The sequence below is a fragment of the Mustela putorius genome, unplaced genomic scaffold (genome assembly GCF_011764305.1).
Source record: "Mustela putorius furo isolate JIRA1106 unplaced genomic scaffold, ASM1176430v1.1 tig00003988_pilon_pilon_pilon, whole genome shotgun sequence".
Classification (NCBI taxonomy): domain Eukaryota; kingdom Metazoa; phylum Chordata; class Mammalia; order Carnivora; family Mustelidae; genus Mustela; species Mustela putorius.
The window spans coordinates 2,883,577-2,898,770 of NW_025422127.1; the positions used below are offsets into that span (position 1 = coordinate 2,883,577).

Here is a 15,194-nt window from a genome sequence, read left to right on the forward strand (position 1 = left end):
GCTTACGGGTGTGGAGACCAGATCTGACCTTTAAGATGTTGGACCCCTAATTAAGAATATGGGTTTCTAGATAGATAGCTGTGAACTTAAAAGGTTGTGAGGGGTGTGCATGGGAATGGAAAACTTACTCCCAGCTTTGTGGAGTTCTGTTGGGGGGCCATGGAGAACAGCTGATGTGATGCTCCCCTTTCCCCCAGGGTTCTGGGCTTGGTCACACACCCATTCTGAGAGGTGACTGAACCTCTCAGAGCACACTGGCAGGAGCTAAAAGAAGGAACTGGGTGTTTCCCCAGGCTTCCTGGGAAAGATGTCTTCTGTCTGGAGAGCAGGAAGAGTACAGCAGGGTCCTGGGAAAGTGAAGAAAGAGACCAATCCTCCAGCCCAGAGTTGGGGGTAGTTGCCAGCCTGGGAGATCCAGTACTGTTTGGCCAGGAGGTCTTCTGGCTGGTGGAAAAACCTGGCATGATGTGGCCCCAGGGAAGTGAATTGGACTGGGGGCGGAGATTTCTCTGATGTGGGAAGCAGAACAGTGCAGAGCCGCTTTTAATTTGAGTTTTTAACTCTATTGGAACCATAGACTTAATACCCCCAGCCCCCACCCCAAGGCGTTTTTTGAAAGATGCTCTCACTTCCCACTTTGCAATAGCCTCAGTATCCCTGTTTGTGGAAACAAAAGTCAGAGGCACTTACCAATACCCATCTGGGAGCAGGTTGTGGGGGTCACAGAAGGTAACAATCTAGGAAAAGGCAAGCAAGGAGGGAAGGGATTGAAATAGTTTAGTTCTGGGGTACGTTTATTTTTTAGAACCAGTGCTTTTCTTACTATGACTCTTCTTCCCATCCCAAATTATTCCTCAAAGGTCCTTCTAGCAATAGCATAAGGATCACAAAAAAATTGTCCCCTTCCCCACCTACCTAAACCGACACTCCTCGCCCACCCATCCACCACCAGCTTGCAGAAGCTGCCACGCAGCTGGCTGGAAAAGCAAAGGGAGAGGGCCCCTCCCGGGAGGGGGAAGCGAAAAGGGTGGCGTCTCTAAGAGATTTAACCTCCTACCCTCGGTTCCACACGCCACCCCCTCCCTCCAAAGACTGGGACGGCGCCTCCATTTTTGTTTTGGGGCGGAAGGGCAGGGGCTCGTGGATGGAAGGGGGTCAAGGGAAACGGTGATTATCACCTGTACGGGGCAACGGGTACCGTTCTTCTACCCTTTCTCTCAATCTGCACCCCCCTCTGCAAACTGCCCCCCCACCTTCTCGGGGTCTCCCCCCCCCTTGTTGCTAAGGCCCAGACCGTCATCCCAGCAACAGCCTCAGTCATGTGACCGGCAATGGCGGCGCTGACGGGAGGTAGGTGAGCCCGGCGCCCCCCACACCCACCGCGCGCCCCCCGGACCCCGCTCGTACCCCCCGCGCGCCCTCCCTGCACCCCTGCGCCCCCTCCTCCGCCTCCTTACCCGCGCGCGGCGCCGGGGACCCCCTCCACGCCTGGGCGATTCTCTTCCTATCACCCTCCTGCCTTGGCCTCCATTTGGGGGTTCTGGGGACCGCGATCGGCCGACATGCACCCCAGTGGTGGGGCTCTGGGGGCTCCGGCGAGAGGGGGACGTGGGGATTGGCTCTGGATCTTGCAGGAGGTCATGGGGGATGGGGTGGGGCTGACTCAGTTGATGCCCCCAGAGACCCTCGCCCTTCCCGGCTGCCCCCGTCTGGCCTCTGTCTGGAGAGAGGGACTGGCCCGGTGTCCGGCCTGGGTTGCCCCAGAGGAATCAGAGACCCAGCATAAGCTGTGGCCCCGCCTACCTCTTCTGTGCCAGCAGGACTTGAGGCTAAGGACATCTAGGTCCTGGGTTCCCTCTGATCGAGAGGGGGTGTTCCACCTTGGATAGAGGGAATGAGCTGAGGTTCTAGGATTTCGTTTCACTTTCTGAATCTAGAGGTGCATCTGGCCTTGAGGGGACTATTATGGAGGCACAAACAGAGAGCCGCTCCCCTTTGGATCAGTCAAGGAATTGAGGTCACACTAATGGCCCCTCTTTCTATTTGAGCTACATTTGGAGGTGTTGTAGGTATAGCTCTATAGCTGAACATGGTAAGATTCAGGGGAAACAGAAGTCTCCTCCAGCTGAGCCCCTGCTGAGCCCCACCCCTCCCTAAATGCAGACTGACTTGCTGACAGGCTTACTGCTTGCTCCTGGGCAGGGTTTAAAAGGTGACCGGAAGTTATTTAGGGGCTGCGGCCACTTTGTTCGCATTCCCAACAGACTTCAGCAGAAGGGACTGGGTTAGCTCTCAAAGAAAGCTCCCTAGAAATAGGGGCTGAATTATTTGGGAATATGGGGTAGGGTGAGGAGTTGGGGATCAGAGGGAACAGTCTTACTCATGTGATCTGAGGGAGGTGGCTAGAAAGACCTCCATCTGTGTGGGCTTTTCCCTTCCTGACTTCTCGTATCTGTCCCCTAGGCTTTCTTGAGAGCCTCAGAGCTGGGGAAGAAAAGAGAAAAGTTAGCATGTTGAAGTTCCCTCCTTAGCAACTTGGGAGAGGCTGGGGAGGCAGTTCTCCAGAAGAGGAGAGGAAATGGAAGAGGAGTTTTTGTTTTGTTTTTGGCCTGCTGGTGGAGTCGGGGTGAGGCAGATATGGTAACATTTCTCATCAGGAGCTTCTACTCTCTATTCTCCCCCTTCCCCCTAGCCCTGGTCAGCTGAGTGTGGAACTAGAGGGATTTCTGCTGCTCTCGTTGTCCATGGGCTTTCCAGGTATCTGCCTCCCAAGGGAAACTCAGCTTTCCCCTTTAAATTGGTTTCCTCCATTCGGTGTGCCAAGTAATCCCATTCCCAGTAATTTACACCCAGGTTCCCAGTCTTCTGTTACACGGGCTGCTGAGCTGGGGCATGTGGGAAGGGGGTACGGGTTTCTCACTTTCCCTCCTTTTCCTTTCCACCCACCAGGTCACACAACCTACAAGTAGGGAGCAGGGACAGTGAGAGAGAGCCTGCATGCCAATTCTAAGCTCTTCAGGATCAAAGTGAGCAAAAGTTCTCCCTTCCCTTTAAAGAAGCCAGTTTTCACCCAGAGGGAGGAGGGCGGGATGGTTTCTGTGATCTTGGGAGGAGTGTAAAGAGAACCAAGACTGGTGCTTGCCTCAGATGATGATAGTAATAAAGTTATAGAAACTTTCTTGCTCTTCGGTGGGTGCTGGGTTTTGAAAGATAAGAGGAGACAGAAAATGAGCTTGGGGAGGAGTTGGGGGTTGGACTTTAAGATAGTAGAGGTAATAGAGGGTTGGAAAGGAACCTGAAGTAGGAGGCACTGGTTTTGTCAAATGGGGACCCCCCACCCTGAGTCCCTTTCACCCTGGGGGCAGTGTCGTTCGTCCTGTCCAGAATGGCAGCCTGTGGAGGCACCTGCAAGAACAAAGTGACCGTCTCCAAGCCTGTGTGGGACTTCCTGAGCAAGGAGACCCCAGCCCGGCTGGCCCGGCTTCGGGAGGAGCACCGTGTGTCAATCCTCATAGATGGCGAGACCTCTGACATCTATGTCCTCCAGCTTTCCCCGCAGGGCCCTCCTCCGGCCCCTCCCAATGGGCTCTACCTGGCCCGGAAGGCTCTCAAGGGGCTGCTAAAAGAGGCCGAGAAAGAGCTGAAGAAAGCTCAGAGGCAGGGCGAGCTTATGGGCTGCCTGGCTTTGGGGGGTGGTGGGGAGCACCCTGAGTTGCATCGCCCAGGGCCCCCCCCTCCCCCTCTGCGAGCAGCCCCCCTTCTGCCCCCCGGGGCTCGGGGGCTTCCTCCCCCTCCTCCTCCCCTCCCCCCTCCCCTTCCTCCCCGCCTTCGGGAGGAGGCTGAAGAACAGGAGAGCACCTGTCCCATCTGTCTGGGGGAGATCCAGAACGCCAAGACATTGGAGAAGTGCCGGCACTCATTCTGTGAGGGCTGCATCACCCGGGCCCTGCAGGTGAAAAAGGCCTGTCCCATGTGTGGCCGCTTCTATGGGCAGCTGGTGGGAAATCAGCCGCAGAATGGGCGGATGCTGGTCTCTAAGGACGCCACACTCCTACTGCCCAGCTATGAGAAGTACGGCACCATCGTCATCCAGTACGTCTTCCCGCCCGGTGTCCAGGGGGTAAGAAGACCTACGGCCTGCCTTTGCCCTCTGGTTTCCTCCACTTTGGCCCCCGCACCCCTGCCCCACCCCGAGTGTGTTCTCCGATCTAGGGAAACTGGGTGAACGGGAGTGTGTTTGTTAGACAAGAGGGAGTCTTGCTGTCTCCCAGTATACCCTCCCACTCAGGGCCCCCGAGCTAGGAGGTGCCCTTCAGGCCCAGCTTTTCTGTCCCAGACTCCAAAGTACACGGGAATATCAGGTATGAGAGAAAGGAATTGCATACTATTTCCGTGGTGAACTTGGATGTCGACAACTATTCTGGGCAGCGGTGAGGTCTGTGGAGGGGGTGGCCCGGGGGCAGGCAGGCATAGCAGGAAGGGATCCGACCCTCCTCACAGAGCACTAAATGTTACTTCGGTCCAGACTGATGAGAGGAAAGCCTTGATGACAGTGGAAGGTTAAAACAGGAGAGGTCAGGGGCCTATCCAGTGTCTTCCTGCTCGATGAAGCAAGAGTAATTTTCGGTCCTGGTTTGCAGAGGGCTGGGGAAGCTCTGACGAAGAGTAATGGGAAAGTGGGACAGGTTAGGCAGGCCGAGAAACACTGGGAGCGTTTTCAGGTGAAGAAGGGAAGGCTGGAAGATAGGTTATTCTCAGTCTTCACGCTTCTGCTGAGTTATCTGGTGAGTAAGGACCAGCTACTTTCCATCACTTTTAAGAATCCATTCGCTGCGGCATTGAGGCTTGAAGGATTGAGGCAGCAGAAAAAACTTCTTTAATTGTAAGGATTTTGTCCAAAAGCAGGCTCCTGCTGTCCAAACCCTTCAAAGAAGCCTCTCCTTCCTTGAGAGGCCGTCAGCCTATTGCTGCCCCATCAGCATCCTCGAGGGGTGCGCAGACAGCTGGCCAGCGGGACCCTCCACGGGCATCATGGGCCTTCAGATGCCCAGCTGCTCACTGTCCTCTCTGCTTCCCCCTCCTCCCAGGCTGAACACCCAAACCCAGGAGTTCGGTATCCTGGCACCACAAGGGTGGCCTACCTCCCGGACTGCCCTGAGGGCAACAAGGTGCTGACCCTGTTCCGCAAAGCATTTGACCAGCGTCTCACCTTCACTATTGGCACGTCCATGACCACAGGGAGACCGAATGTCATCACCTGGAACGACATCCACCACAAGACCAGCTGCACAGGGGGACCCCAGCTGTGCGACCCTCCTTCATTTCCTTTCCCTTGGCCCCTCCCCTTCTCTCCATTTCCAATATTCCCCTCTCTCTGTGGGAACTTCCTCACTGCAGAGGATCACCCCCAAACTATTCAACCGCCTCTTCCATCCCAGTTTCTCTACATTCAGCCTGGTCCAGTATGCCAGTATGCTCAGCTTAACCTACAAAAATAAGGAGAACTGGGCTAAGTTATCTCCCGTTTGGATATCCTTAGGGGAGGTGGGGAGGGGCTGGAATGGGGCACCCAGAATGAAGGTGAGCTTGAGGCTAATAAGGAGTAAGCTGCAACAGCTAATCCTTCATTCCTTTTTGCTCCCAGGTTTGGGTACCCGGACCCCACCTACCTGACCCGGGTGCAAGAAGAGCTGAGAGCCAAGGGTATCACAGATGACTGAAGGACATCCCCTTTGCCAAGCCCTTGTCTTTCTCCATAGGACCCAGCGGAAGCCTCTGTTCTCCTCTCTCCCTCTGCCCCCCACACCACACAAACAGGGGATCAGTGTGACAAGAGAAGGAGTTCAGAGAGGGAGGGGGCAATCCCTTCCCCTGTCCCCCACAGGCCAAGCTCTTCAGTGCAGTGAGCCACTCCCTTCTGGCAGAGGGATCTCCCAGGCTCTTCTCCCCTCCTCCCCCTGTACATACTCCTGATTTCCCTACCCCCTCCATTGCCCTTGGCTTTTTCTGGTATGTGCTGTGCTCCAGTGACTAAGCTGAGAAAGGACCTGGGTGGGGAAGGAGGGTCTCTTGAGCCCCTGCCCCCACAGACTGCTCCACTGCTGAACTTCGCTGTAGGGGAGGAGGAATGGGGCCGAGGTGTGCCCCCGAGAAGCCGGCCTCGTGTGTTCTTCAGAAACAGTCCCCCTTCTACCTTAACCTTGTCCTTTCTCTCCTGTGTCTCCCTCTCTGTCCGTCTGTCTCCCGCTCTTCTCTGCCCCCTATAAGGAGCCTCCTTACCCTGTTCTGGAATCGCCGCCAGACTGTAGCTTTTAATTTAATAAAAATAAAGTAAAATATGCAACTCTCTCTGCCACACCCGCTCTGTTCTGTGGACCAGGGTGGGGGTGGGGTGGGGAGCGGAACCTGCTGAGAAGGGGAAGGGGGTGGCGATCGGGGAAATCCCTGTGTGTCTCCCCTGTCTCGGCCTTCAGAGTGCCTGGGGAAACGGCACGATTTAGTGGGCTCCTGACGCATCCACGTCGGGATCGGGATTAAGAGAGGTTTGTTTGTTATTGAACTTTGGTTGTAGAGAAAGCAAAAACCCTACCCCTTTGAGAAGTTTGGCTGGGGTGGGAGTGGGGGCGGAGCCGGGCAGGGGGCGGATTCGACAGCAGCAACTCCCCGGACGCGAGCAGGCCTCGAGCCCCCAAGCTTCCGTGCCCCCTCAGCCCTGAAACTTGGAGCAGGGTAGGGGTCCAGCATGAAGCCCCCGGACCGCCCCGCCCCTGGCCGCACGGACCGGATACTGGGGGTCATGGGGGGCATGCTGCGCGCTTGCGCCCTCCCCGGGCAGGAGTGGGTAAGAAAGAGGGACCACGGTGAGGTTGGGAATCTTTAGGGGGCTTCAGGTGGTCTGCACCCTACAACTCAATTTACCAGTAAATAGGAATTCTGAAGGACAGTCGCAGGATTCCATGAGTTCCAAAAGAGGGCCAAGGCCCTGGTCTGGGTGAACCCGTCCCTCCAACCCAGCCTAGGCGACCCTTTCACAACAATGTGGATTTGACAGGAGGAAGAAGGAGAAGCGGGAGGTCAAGGCTGGGCGTGGAGTGTGGTTTCCTTACCACCAGTCTTTCCCCACAGCCCCCGAAGGGAAGCCCCCTAGAGCCAGGAGGGACCGAGACAGAGTCTGACTGTACCGAGGGGGACCAGAAAGGGGAGCGCGAACGTGAGGTCCTCGCCTGGGTTCCGCTGCCCGGTAAGACGCTGGAGGTGGGGTGGGGCACGGTTTGCCCTCCTGCGCAAAGTGGCGAATTCAAATAACGCTGCTCTTATTAGCATAAAGGCTTGCATCTAATCTGCATGAGACCCATTTAATTGCCAAGACCTCCACGCTTCTCGCCCTCTAATGCGCTGTGTGTACCCCACATCAGCCGGCCCTGAGCCCCCACAGGCGGAGTGTCCCCGCGCCCCACCCCTGGCTCCTCGCCAGCCCGGGCTCCCGGACTTCGCCTTAATTGGTGATTAGCCTCAGCTGGAGTCCTGGGGCCTGGAGGAAAGAAGGGTCTGGCGAGAGAGGGCGGCACCTGGGCTGTTCCCCACAGAGCTCCCCATTCATGCGTCCCCAAAGGGTAGGGGGCTTGTCTAACCCTGCGCGGCTAGGGACAGTCCCAGCCCCCAGGACGTCTTCGCACAGGCCCGGGCCCATCCGTCCGCACCCTTCCACATTGCAGAGGCGGAGGGGCGACCTGGGCAGATCCCGCCCCCGACCCCAGCGCTCCGCAGTCGGGAGCTCGAGAGGCAGTAGGGAGGGGAACCCGGGGCGGGGATCCTAGGCTGGAGAGGAGAGGCGGAGGCGGTGGGGACGTGGAGTGGGAACGTGGTGGTGCCTGGGGGAGGAGGATTGGGGCTGGAGCCGCCACAGGCTGAAGGGGGGGAAACCAGAGAGAGAGGGCGGAGCTGGGCCGCAGAGGCCCCTCCCCGCGGCGGCACCGCGGCCGGGCCTGTTATTCGGCTCGCCGTTCGGCCGGGACCCGCGCAGCGCCAGTGACTCGGGGAGTCGGCCCCCGCCTCCTCCCTGCCCGGGCCTAGAACCACCCCAAACCCGAGAGGCCAGAGACGGAGCTGGAGCGGCTGCCGCATCCCGGCCCAGCTTCCCCCACCATCCCTCCCCGCCCCGCTGGACATCTGGACCCTGGGCCCCGCACCGACTGGGTTCCGGAAACCCTCCCCGCCCAGCTCGGCTGCCCGGCCTCGCGCCGCCCGCTCTGCGGAGCCCCCAGGCCTCCCCCAGACCAGACTTCCGCCTACCCCTGGACGCCCCTTCCCAGTTCCCTCCCTCCCCTCCTCCCCCAGCCTGGAGCGGGTTAGGAGGGAGGGGGGGTGTGCGCCCTGCGCCGTCCCCGCCCCGCCCCCCGTGATTCCCCCTGCATGGCCGGCCCGGGTGGGGGGTGCGGGGGGGCCCGGGCGCCATGCGGGGGGGGCACAAGGGGGGTCGCTGTGCCTGTCCCCACGTGATTCGAAAAGTGCTGGCAAAATGCGGCTGCTGCTTCGCCCGGGGGGGTCGTGGTGAGTGCGAGGTCGCAAGGGCCCAGCGTTGAGTGGGGGGCGGGCTGATGGTTCAGGGCCTCAGACAGACCTGGTCCTAGGGATTCAGAGGTTGGAGACTTGTACCTGTGTTTTCCAGGAAAGTGACTTAGTAGATCTCCAAGATCCCTTCTGCCTCCAAATTTTTAATCAGTTCAAGTTAAGGAAATTGGGGAAGGGGCAGCAAACTCTTCTCTCCATCTTGTAGTCAACTGGGTTCTGAGAAAAACCCATCCACAATCCCCCTGGGCCTACAACCAATCTTTCTTAAATCCTTTTGCTGAGAATCTACTAAGGATCTGAAGAGGGCCAGAGAGGAGGAATGAGGATGAGGGTCTACCTGGGGCTTTATGACAAATCTCTAATCCTCTGTTCCTGACCCAGGGCAAAGATAACCCTAATGAGTTCTCCTCACTTGCCTCCCCCCTCCCAGTTGGGTTTGTGCATGTGTTGGGGAGATGGGCTGCAGAAGTCTTTTCTTTCTATAGTGATTACAGCAATTGGTGCAGGAGGGGTCTGGGGGTGGCAGATGGCCTTTCAGCTCTCCCCCCCCACCTTCTCAGGGAATGGTCTGTGCCCATTGGAAGGGGGTGGCTTGTAGGAGAGCAGATGGCCACCCCCAGCTTCCCCTGTCTGCCCAGATGCCTGCCCAACCATATCTGTGGCGTGCTCTGGATATGGGGGAGCATCCACATGAAACTGGAGGTTCCAAGCTTTGGGAGCCCGGGTGTTTACTGTCCTCCCTCCCAAGGATGCCCAGGTGCAATTTTCTATCCTGGCCAAATCAAATGAGGATGACAAGAGAGTGGGCCCTGGGGGAGGGCTCAGCATTATGAAGAAGAGCCTCTGGGAGCTCCCTAGAGCCCTGAATCTAGAGCTGGAGTAATATCTATGGCCCCTTTTCTTCCCCCACTCCCCATTAGAGTCCTATTCCATTGCTGGCAGTGAGGGGAGTATCTCAGCTTCAGCTGCTTCGGGTCTGGCTGCCCCCTCTGGCCCCAGCTCTGGCCTCAGCTCTGGCCCTTGTTCCCCGGGCCCCCCAGGGCCAGTCAGTGGCCTGAGAAGATGGTTGGATCATTCCAAACATTGTCTCAGTGTGGAAACTGAGGCAGACGGTGGCCAGGCTGGACCATATGAGGTGAGCAAGGGGCACCACAAAAGCATGTAGGACAATCCATGAAGGACACTGGGAGAGAGGGCAGGTTGGGGGCCACTGGTTGCTGGGGAGACACAGCCCATGACCTCTGACACTTGACCTCTGGCTCCCAGAACTGGATGCTGGAACCAGCTCTCACCACAGGAGAGGAGCTTCCAGAACTCACCCTGCTGACCACATTGTTGGAGGGTCCTGGAGATAAGACACAGGTATGAAGAAACGGGTCTGTATGGCTTCCCAAAAGCATCCATTTGCTGACTCTAGGATGTTCTGTCCTTCCAGCCACCTGAGGAGGAAACTCTGTCCCAAGCCCCTGAGAGTGAGGAGGAACAGAAGAAGAAGGCTCTGGAAAGGAGTATGTAAGTGTCCCCATACACTCCCCCACCTTTGCCCCCCCCCAACCATTGTGCAACTTCCAGAGAACTGTCCCTCACATTTTATTTATTTGTTTGTTAGAGATTATTTATTTATTTATTTATTTGACAGACAGAGATCACAAGCAGGCAGAGAGGCAGGCAGAGAGAAAGAGAGAGGAGGAGGAGGAAGCAGGCTCCCTGCTGAGCAGAGAGCCTGATGTGGGGCTTGATTCCAGGACCCTAGGATCATGACCTGGGCGGAAGGCAGAGGCTTTAACCCACTGAGCCACCAAGGCGCCCCTGTCCCTCACATTTTAGATTTGATACTTGGAATTTCTGGGCGCCTGGGTGACTCAGTGGGTTGGGCTGCTGCCTTTGGCTCATGTCATGATCTCAGGGTCCTGGGATTGAGTCCCGCATCAGGCTCTCTGCTCAGCAGGGAGCCTGCTTCCCATCCTCTCTCTCTGCCTGCCTCTCTGCCTACTTGTGATCTCTCGCTGTCAAATAAATAAATTAAAAAAAAATCTTTAAAAAAAAATACTTGGAATTTCCTCTGAGGTTGGCTATGGTAATAAGGGGCTTCTAGTCCAGGAAAGAGGTAGTGGCTAAACCAAGGATGTGCACTCCTGCTCTCTTCCCAGGTATGTCTTGAGTGAACTGGTAGAGACAGAGAAAATGTACGTGGAGGACTTGGGGCAGATTGTGGAGGTAGCTCCCTTTTCTCTCCCCAGCCCTAAGCCCAGCCCTTTTCCTATGCTCAAGGCTAATTTTAGGGGATGCCTTAGTGCTCCTGTGTCCCACCTTCCCAGTCCCCTCTACATCCTGAACTTCTTGGGGGTGGGGGTTCCCCCCGTAAAGGCTGGCCCCCCCACACTCATGCTCCCACCCCACCCGTCTCATAGGGTTACATGGCCACCATGGCTGCTCAGGGGGTCCCGGAGAGTCTTCGAGGCCGTGACAGGATTGTGTTCGGGAACGTTCAGCAAATCTATGAGTGGCATCGAGAGTGAGTGGTGGATCCCGGAAAGCGAGATGGAAGGGCATACCTCTGTTGTCTCTGTAACCTAGCCATGGGCCTGCAGTCTCCTGAGCAACGGTCTGGAGTGGCTTAATGGCCCAGCTAGGGTAGACAGCTCTCAGTTAAGTCGGGTGGGGGTATTTGACCAGCCTTTTCTTCACCAACCCCTCCAGCTATTTCCTGGAGGAGCTACAGCGGTGTTTGAATGATCCTGATTGGCTGGCTCAGCTCTTCATCAAACATGTGAGGCTTAAGGGGGCGGCCTGGAAGGAGGGGGGCTCGGGAGTGGGTCGGGGCTCCCCAGAAGTATTCTCTTGCCTCACCCGTCCTGTTCTCCTTAAACTTGACCCCTGTTAGGAGCGCCGGCTGCATATGTACGTGGTGTACTGTCAGAATAAGCCCAAGTCAGAGCATGTGGTATCAGAATTTGGGGACAGCTACTTTGAGGTCAGTGGCTGAGGTACCTTGGGGGAAAGGATCAGAATCATCAGGCTCTCCATACTTCGTAACTACCCTGTCCTTGTCGCCAGGAGCTCCGGCAGCAGCTAGGGCATCGCCTGCAGCTCAGCGACCTGCTCATCAAACCAGTGCAGAGGATCATGAAATACCAGCTACTGCTCAAGGTCAGGACCACCTATTTCCTGAGGGTTCCGCTGGCTGGGACAGCCCTTGCTTGTCTTGTTCCTCTCCCCAGCGTTCCTAAGGCTCCCCCCAGACTTCCTGGGCACCTTCATCTGTCCTGAGTATTTCTTTTCTACATCTTAGGATTTTCTCAAATATTATAGTAGAGCTGGAATGGATACAGAAGAGCTGGAGGTGAGGACTTCCATCTCTGCTAGGACACACACCACCTACTCCTTATTTTTTTGGTCTCCTGGGATACCCCAGCAACTTGGGTGGTGTTGAGCTGTCTGGTTTTTAGGGGGAGGCTGGTTGAGAGTTGAAACATGCTCTGAAGAGGCCTCTTTCTCCACAATGACAATGCTCCTCTCTTCATCTGTGACCCAGCAAGCTGTGGAGGTCATGTGCTTTGTACCCAAGCGCTGCAATGACATGATGACCCTGGGGAGACTTCGGGGCTTTGAGGTATGGGGATAGAACAGGCAATTGGAGGCCCAATGCTCTTTGGCCCCAGTCTGAGTACTTGGGAGGTCCTCATGGGGGACCTCTCCCTCCCCTGAGACCGACTCCACAGTTGTTGGGAGAATCAGAGGAAGTCCCTTTTCTCTCTCTCTCTCTTTTTTTTTTTTTCTTCTCAAAATCACTACCCTTTGGTTCTAGGGCAAATTGACTGCTCAGGGGAAGCTCTTGGGCCAGGACACATTCTGGGTCACAGAGCCCGAGGCTGGGGGGCTGCTGTCCTCCCGGGGTCGAGAGCGACGTGTCTTCCTTTTCGAGCAAATTGTCATCTTCAGTGAGGCCCTGGGAGGGGGAGTCCGAGGAGGATCACAGGCTGGATACGTGTACAAGAGCAGCATCAAGGTGGGGAGAAGGCCACAAGGGAGGGGTCTGGCTGGGATGCGGTGAGGCCTCTGAGAGAACACCTGGCTCCTGGATTTGTTGGAGGGGATGGGAACCAGAGACAGCCTAAAGAATCTGGGGGCTCTCTCCTACTTGCCAATCTAGGTGAGCTGCCTAGGACTGGAGGGGAACCTCCAAGGTGACCCTTGCCGCTTTGCGCTGACCTCCAGAGGGCCAGAGGGTGGGATCCAGCGCTATGTCCTGCAGAGTGCAGACCCCGCAGTGAGTCAGGCCTGGATCAAGCAAGTGGCGCAGATCCTGGAAAGCCAGCGGGACTTTCTCAATGGTGAAGCTCTTACCCTCCCTCCTTGACATGCTCCTTCAGCCCTTTGACCTCCCAAATCCCTCTCTGCCCAAAATTTAGTCCCTGTCCTCTTGACCCCAGCTTCTCCCCCCCTCCCCAGCAATTTACAATGGCTGACAGTTCTTGGGAAGAGGGCAAAGTGAGAGGATGGTCTGTGTAGAGCCTTTAGGGAAAGAACCTGTTGTAACCCTCCTCCTGTTCCTCTCCTTGCCCCAGCATTGCAGTCACCCATTGAGTATCAGAGACGAGAGAGCCAGACCAACAGCCTGGGGCGGCCAGGAGGCCTTGGGGTGGGGAGTCCTGGGAGAATTCGGCCTGGAGACCGGGCCCAGGTCAGCACACATACACCCATCAATGGCTCTCTCCCCTCCCTGCGGCTGTTGCCCAAAGGGGAAGTGGCCAGAGCCCCCCTGCCTCTGGACACACAGGTACGAGGAACGGAGTCCCCTGTTATAGGGGCAGAATGGGGAGGGCCTCTTTTATTCTGGGATCCCTAAATCCCCCTTCCCTATACCATTCCTTTCTTCTACCGCATGCCTTTTTTCTGCCCTTTCCTACTTCCCCACTCTTACCTTACCCCCTCCAGTTTAATCTTGGGAGAAGCTGATGGTTTTAGATGATCTAAGATGGCTAGCAAGAGGAGGTGGCTTAGCTAGGGGCATACACTGAAAAGAAAGGAGTGAGGGTGGATTCCTAGACTTTTTTCCTCCTCTGACATGAATCTTTCTTCAGGCCCACAGTGACATCCCCCGAGCCCCTCATGACTCTCCTCCAGCTCCACCAATTCCAGACACCCCTCCCTGCCAAGCCAGACTTGCCAAGCTGGATGAAGATGAGCTCTAAGTGGTGAAGGCCTGGGGTGGTGCTGACCCAGCCACCCTATTTCCTGAGAACTTCAGGGCAGTCCTTCTGGCACCACTTTTGAATTCCTTCTTGATGTGCCTGGAGGGGGCAGCGAGGCTGGGAGTGGTGTTGACTTGGCACAGGATACCTAGACTCAAAAAGACTTCTTTCTGCTTAAGGAACATGGGTTCCTTCAGCTCCCACCCCTATGCATGCGTCACGGGTCCCCCCCCAAAGAAGGATATGTGGGTGGGTGGGTGGGAGGGCTGGGGCAGGGGCCAGGTAAAAATGATTGGTTTTGATTTTGATTTTTTTCCCAGTTTTCTGAGATTAAAGGTTTTGTGATATCACTAAGGCTGCTGTCTTGGCAGAGGGAAGGGGAAGAGGAGTGAAGTGATGGGGAGAAATCCGCTGGGCCTGTGGATGGTCTGGTGAGAGGAGGACACAGGGTGGAAGACAAAAGGTGTCGCTGTTTTTGTCCCTCACCTGCAGCTGCGCCATCTGGCAGTCTGGACCTGGAGCTTGGGAAACCCTAGATCCGTGATATATCCTCCTCTTTCCCAGGCTGCTTTCTCTGCCATCTGGCCTCCATTCTAGACTCCACTGGAAAGCCCAGTGTAGTGTGACTTCCCACCATTCCCCCAACATCCAGATTCTAAAGGACTAAATGCCCAAGTACCTTTCCTTCTGAGGCCTCCATGCTCAGCTGAGTGGGAAGGGAGATGTGGAGAGGATGCTGGGGTCTGTGGCCCTCTTTGGCCCTGGATCTCCTTCTTTTTGCAGTTTGCGAGGTCACAAGGCATATCCGTAGTGAGCAGGAAGGGAGTCTTCTTCAAGTACAGACCCAAGAGTGGACAGCTCAAAGGGGTCTTCATCCCTCCCAATTTCTGGGATAGCCCCTGGGATGGAGAAAGCCAAACATGCAGAGTTCCGTATCCAGACACCCTGTCCTGGGTCCTTGGGCATCGGTGTATCCACCGTGTCCACTCGTCCCCTGGGCTTGGTCACGTGTACTTGGGCTTCCTCAGCAGACAATAGGCTGCTGGTGTGGGAGGGTGAGGAGGAGCTGGAGCCTCCCTGTGGGCCTGAGGTCCCTCTGGCCGACAATGGGGGGAGGGACCTCTTAAGGGGGGGACAGGACGTACAGCCCAGATAAGACTTCTGGGGAACAATAGGAGGAATTGAAGAGGGGAGACCCACCCTCACTATACCCCACACCCAGGGCTTTGGGGTCAGGGACTGGGGACCAGAGGGTGATGGGGAGGGATGCCAAGTATTCTTGTAAATGGAGGAGGGGATGGGGAAAATAGCAGGATGCTGGAGCTCAGGACTTTTGAGGGATCTCTTGAGGGACCACAGAGGTTCATGAGGTGGGTGCATGACCCTTTTGAACTTAATTTAACCACAAATGTGTTTTTGAGTGCCAAC

At 56.4% G+C, this 15,194-nt stretch overlaps 2 protein-coding genes and 1 long non-coding RNA gene across 9 annotated transcripts; 2 read left to right on the plus strand and 1 right to left on the minus strand.

Annotated features, from left to right (window-relative positions):
- Positions 1–379: 379 nt before the first annotated feature.
- Positions 380–2,697, minus strand: LOC123389641. Its single transcript, XR_006604285.1, has 3 exons — positions 1,458–2,697; positions 691–737; positions 380–509 (listed from the first exon to the last, which is right to left on the minus strand). It is a non-coding gene; the product is annotated as an uncharacterized LOC123389641 (long non-coding RNA).
- Positions 2,697–6,348, plus strand: DTX3 (deltex E3 ubiquitin ligase 3). 4 transcript variants are annotated; one of them, XM_045071807.1, is made up of 5 exons: positions 2,697–2,757; positions 2,950–3,026; positions 3,366–4,120; positions 5,088–5,305; positions 5,645–6,348. In XM_045071807.1, coding segments are annotated over exons 2-5 (1,050 nt in total). In that variant the 5' UTR covers positions 2,697–2,757; positions 2,950–3,025; the 3' UTR covers positions 5,721–6,348. The 4 variants fall into 4 exon arrangements, with proteins under 4 accessions (XP_044927742.1, XP_044927741.1, XP_004773294.1 ...); XM_004773237.3 differs by having other exon boundaries at positions 2,700–2,757; positions 3,385–4,120; XM_045071806.1 differs by having other exon boundaries at positions 5,088–6,348.
- A 285-nt stretch (positions 6,349–6,633) lies between these two features.
- On the plus strand, positions 6,634–14,039 carry ARHGEF25 (Rho guanine nucleotide exchange factor 25). 4 transcript variants are annotated; one of them, XM_004773230.3, is made up of 16 exons: positions 6,635–6,841; positions 7,126–7,240; positions 9,492–9,706; positions 9,838–9,933; positions 10,007–10,083; positions 10,722–10,788; positions 10,983–11,086; positions 11,272–11,341; positions 11,456–11,545; positions 11,629–11,721; positions 11,864–11,914; positions 12,107–12,184; positions 12,380–12,580; positions 12,725–12,905; positions 13,140–13,351; positions 13,656–14,038. In XM_004773230.3, the coding sequence occupies exons 1-16, from the start codon at positions 6,743–6,745 to the stop codon at positions 13,764–13,766; spliced, it is 1,860 nt and encodes a 619-aa protein (XP_004773287.1). In that variant the 5' UTR covers positions 6,635–6,742; the 3' UTR covers positions 13,767–14,038. The 4 variants fall into 4 exon arrangements, with proteins under 4 accessions (XP_044927739.1, XP_004773287.1, XP_044927740.1 ...); XM_045071804.1 differs by lacking the exon at positions 12,107–12,184 and having other exon boundaries at positions 6,634–6,841; positions 13,656–14,039; XM_004773232.3 differs by lacking the exons at positions 6,635–6,841; positions 7,126–7,240 and adding an exon at positions 7,276–8,550.
- Positions 14,040–15,194: the final 1,155 nt, after the last annotated feature.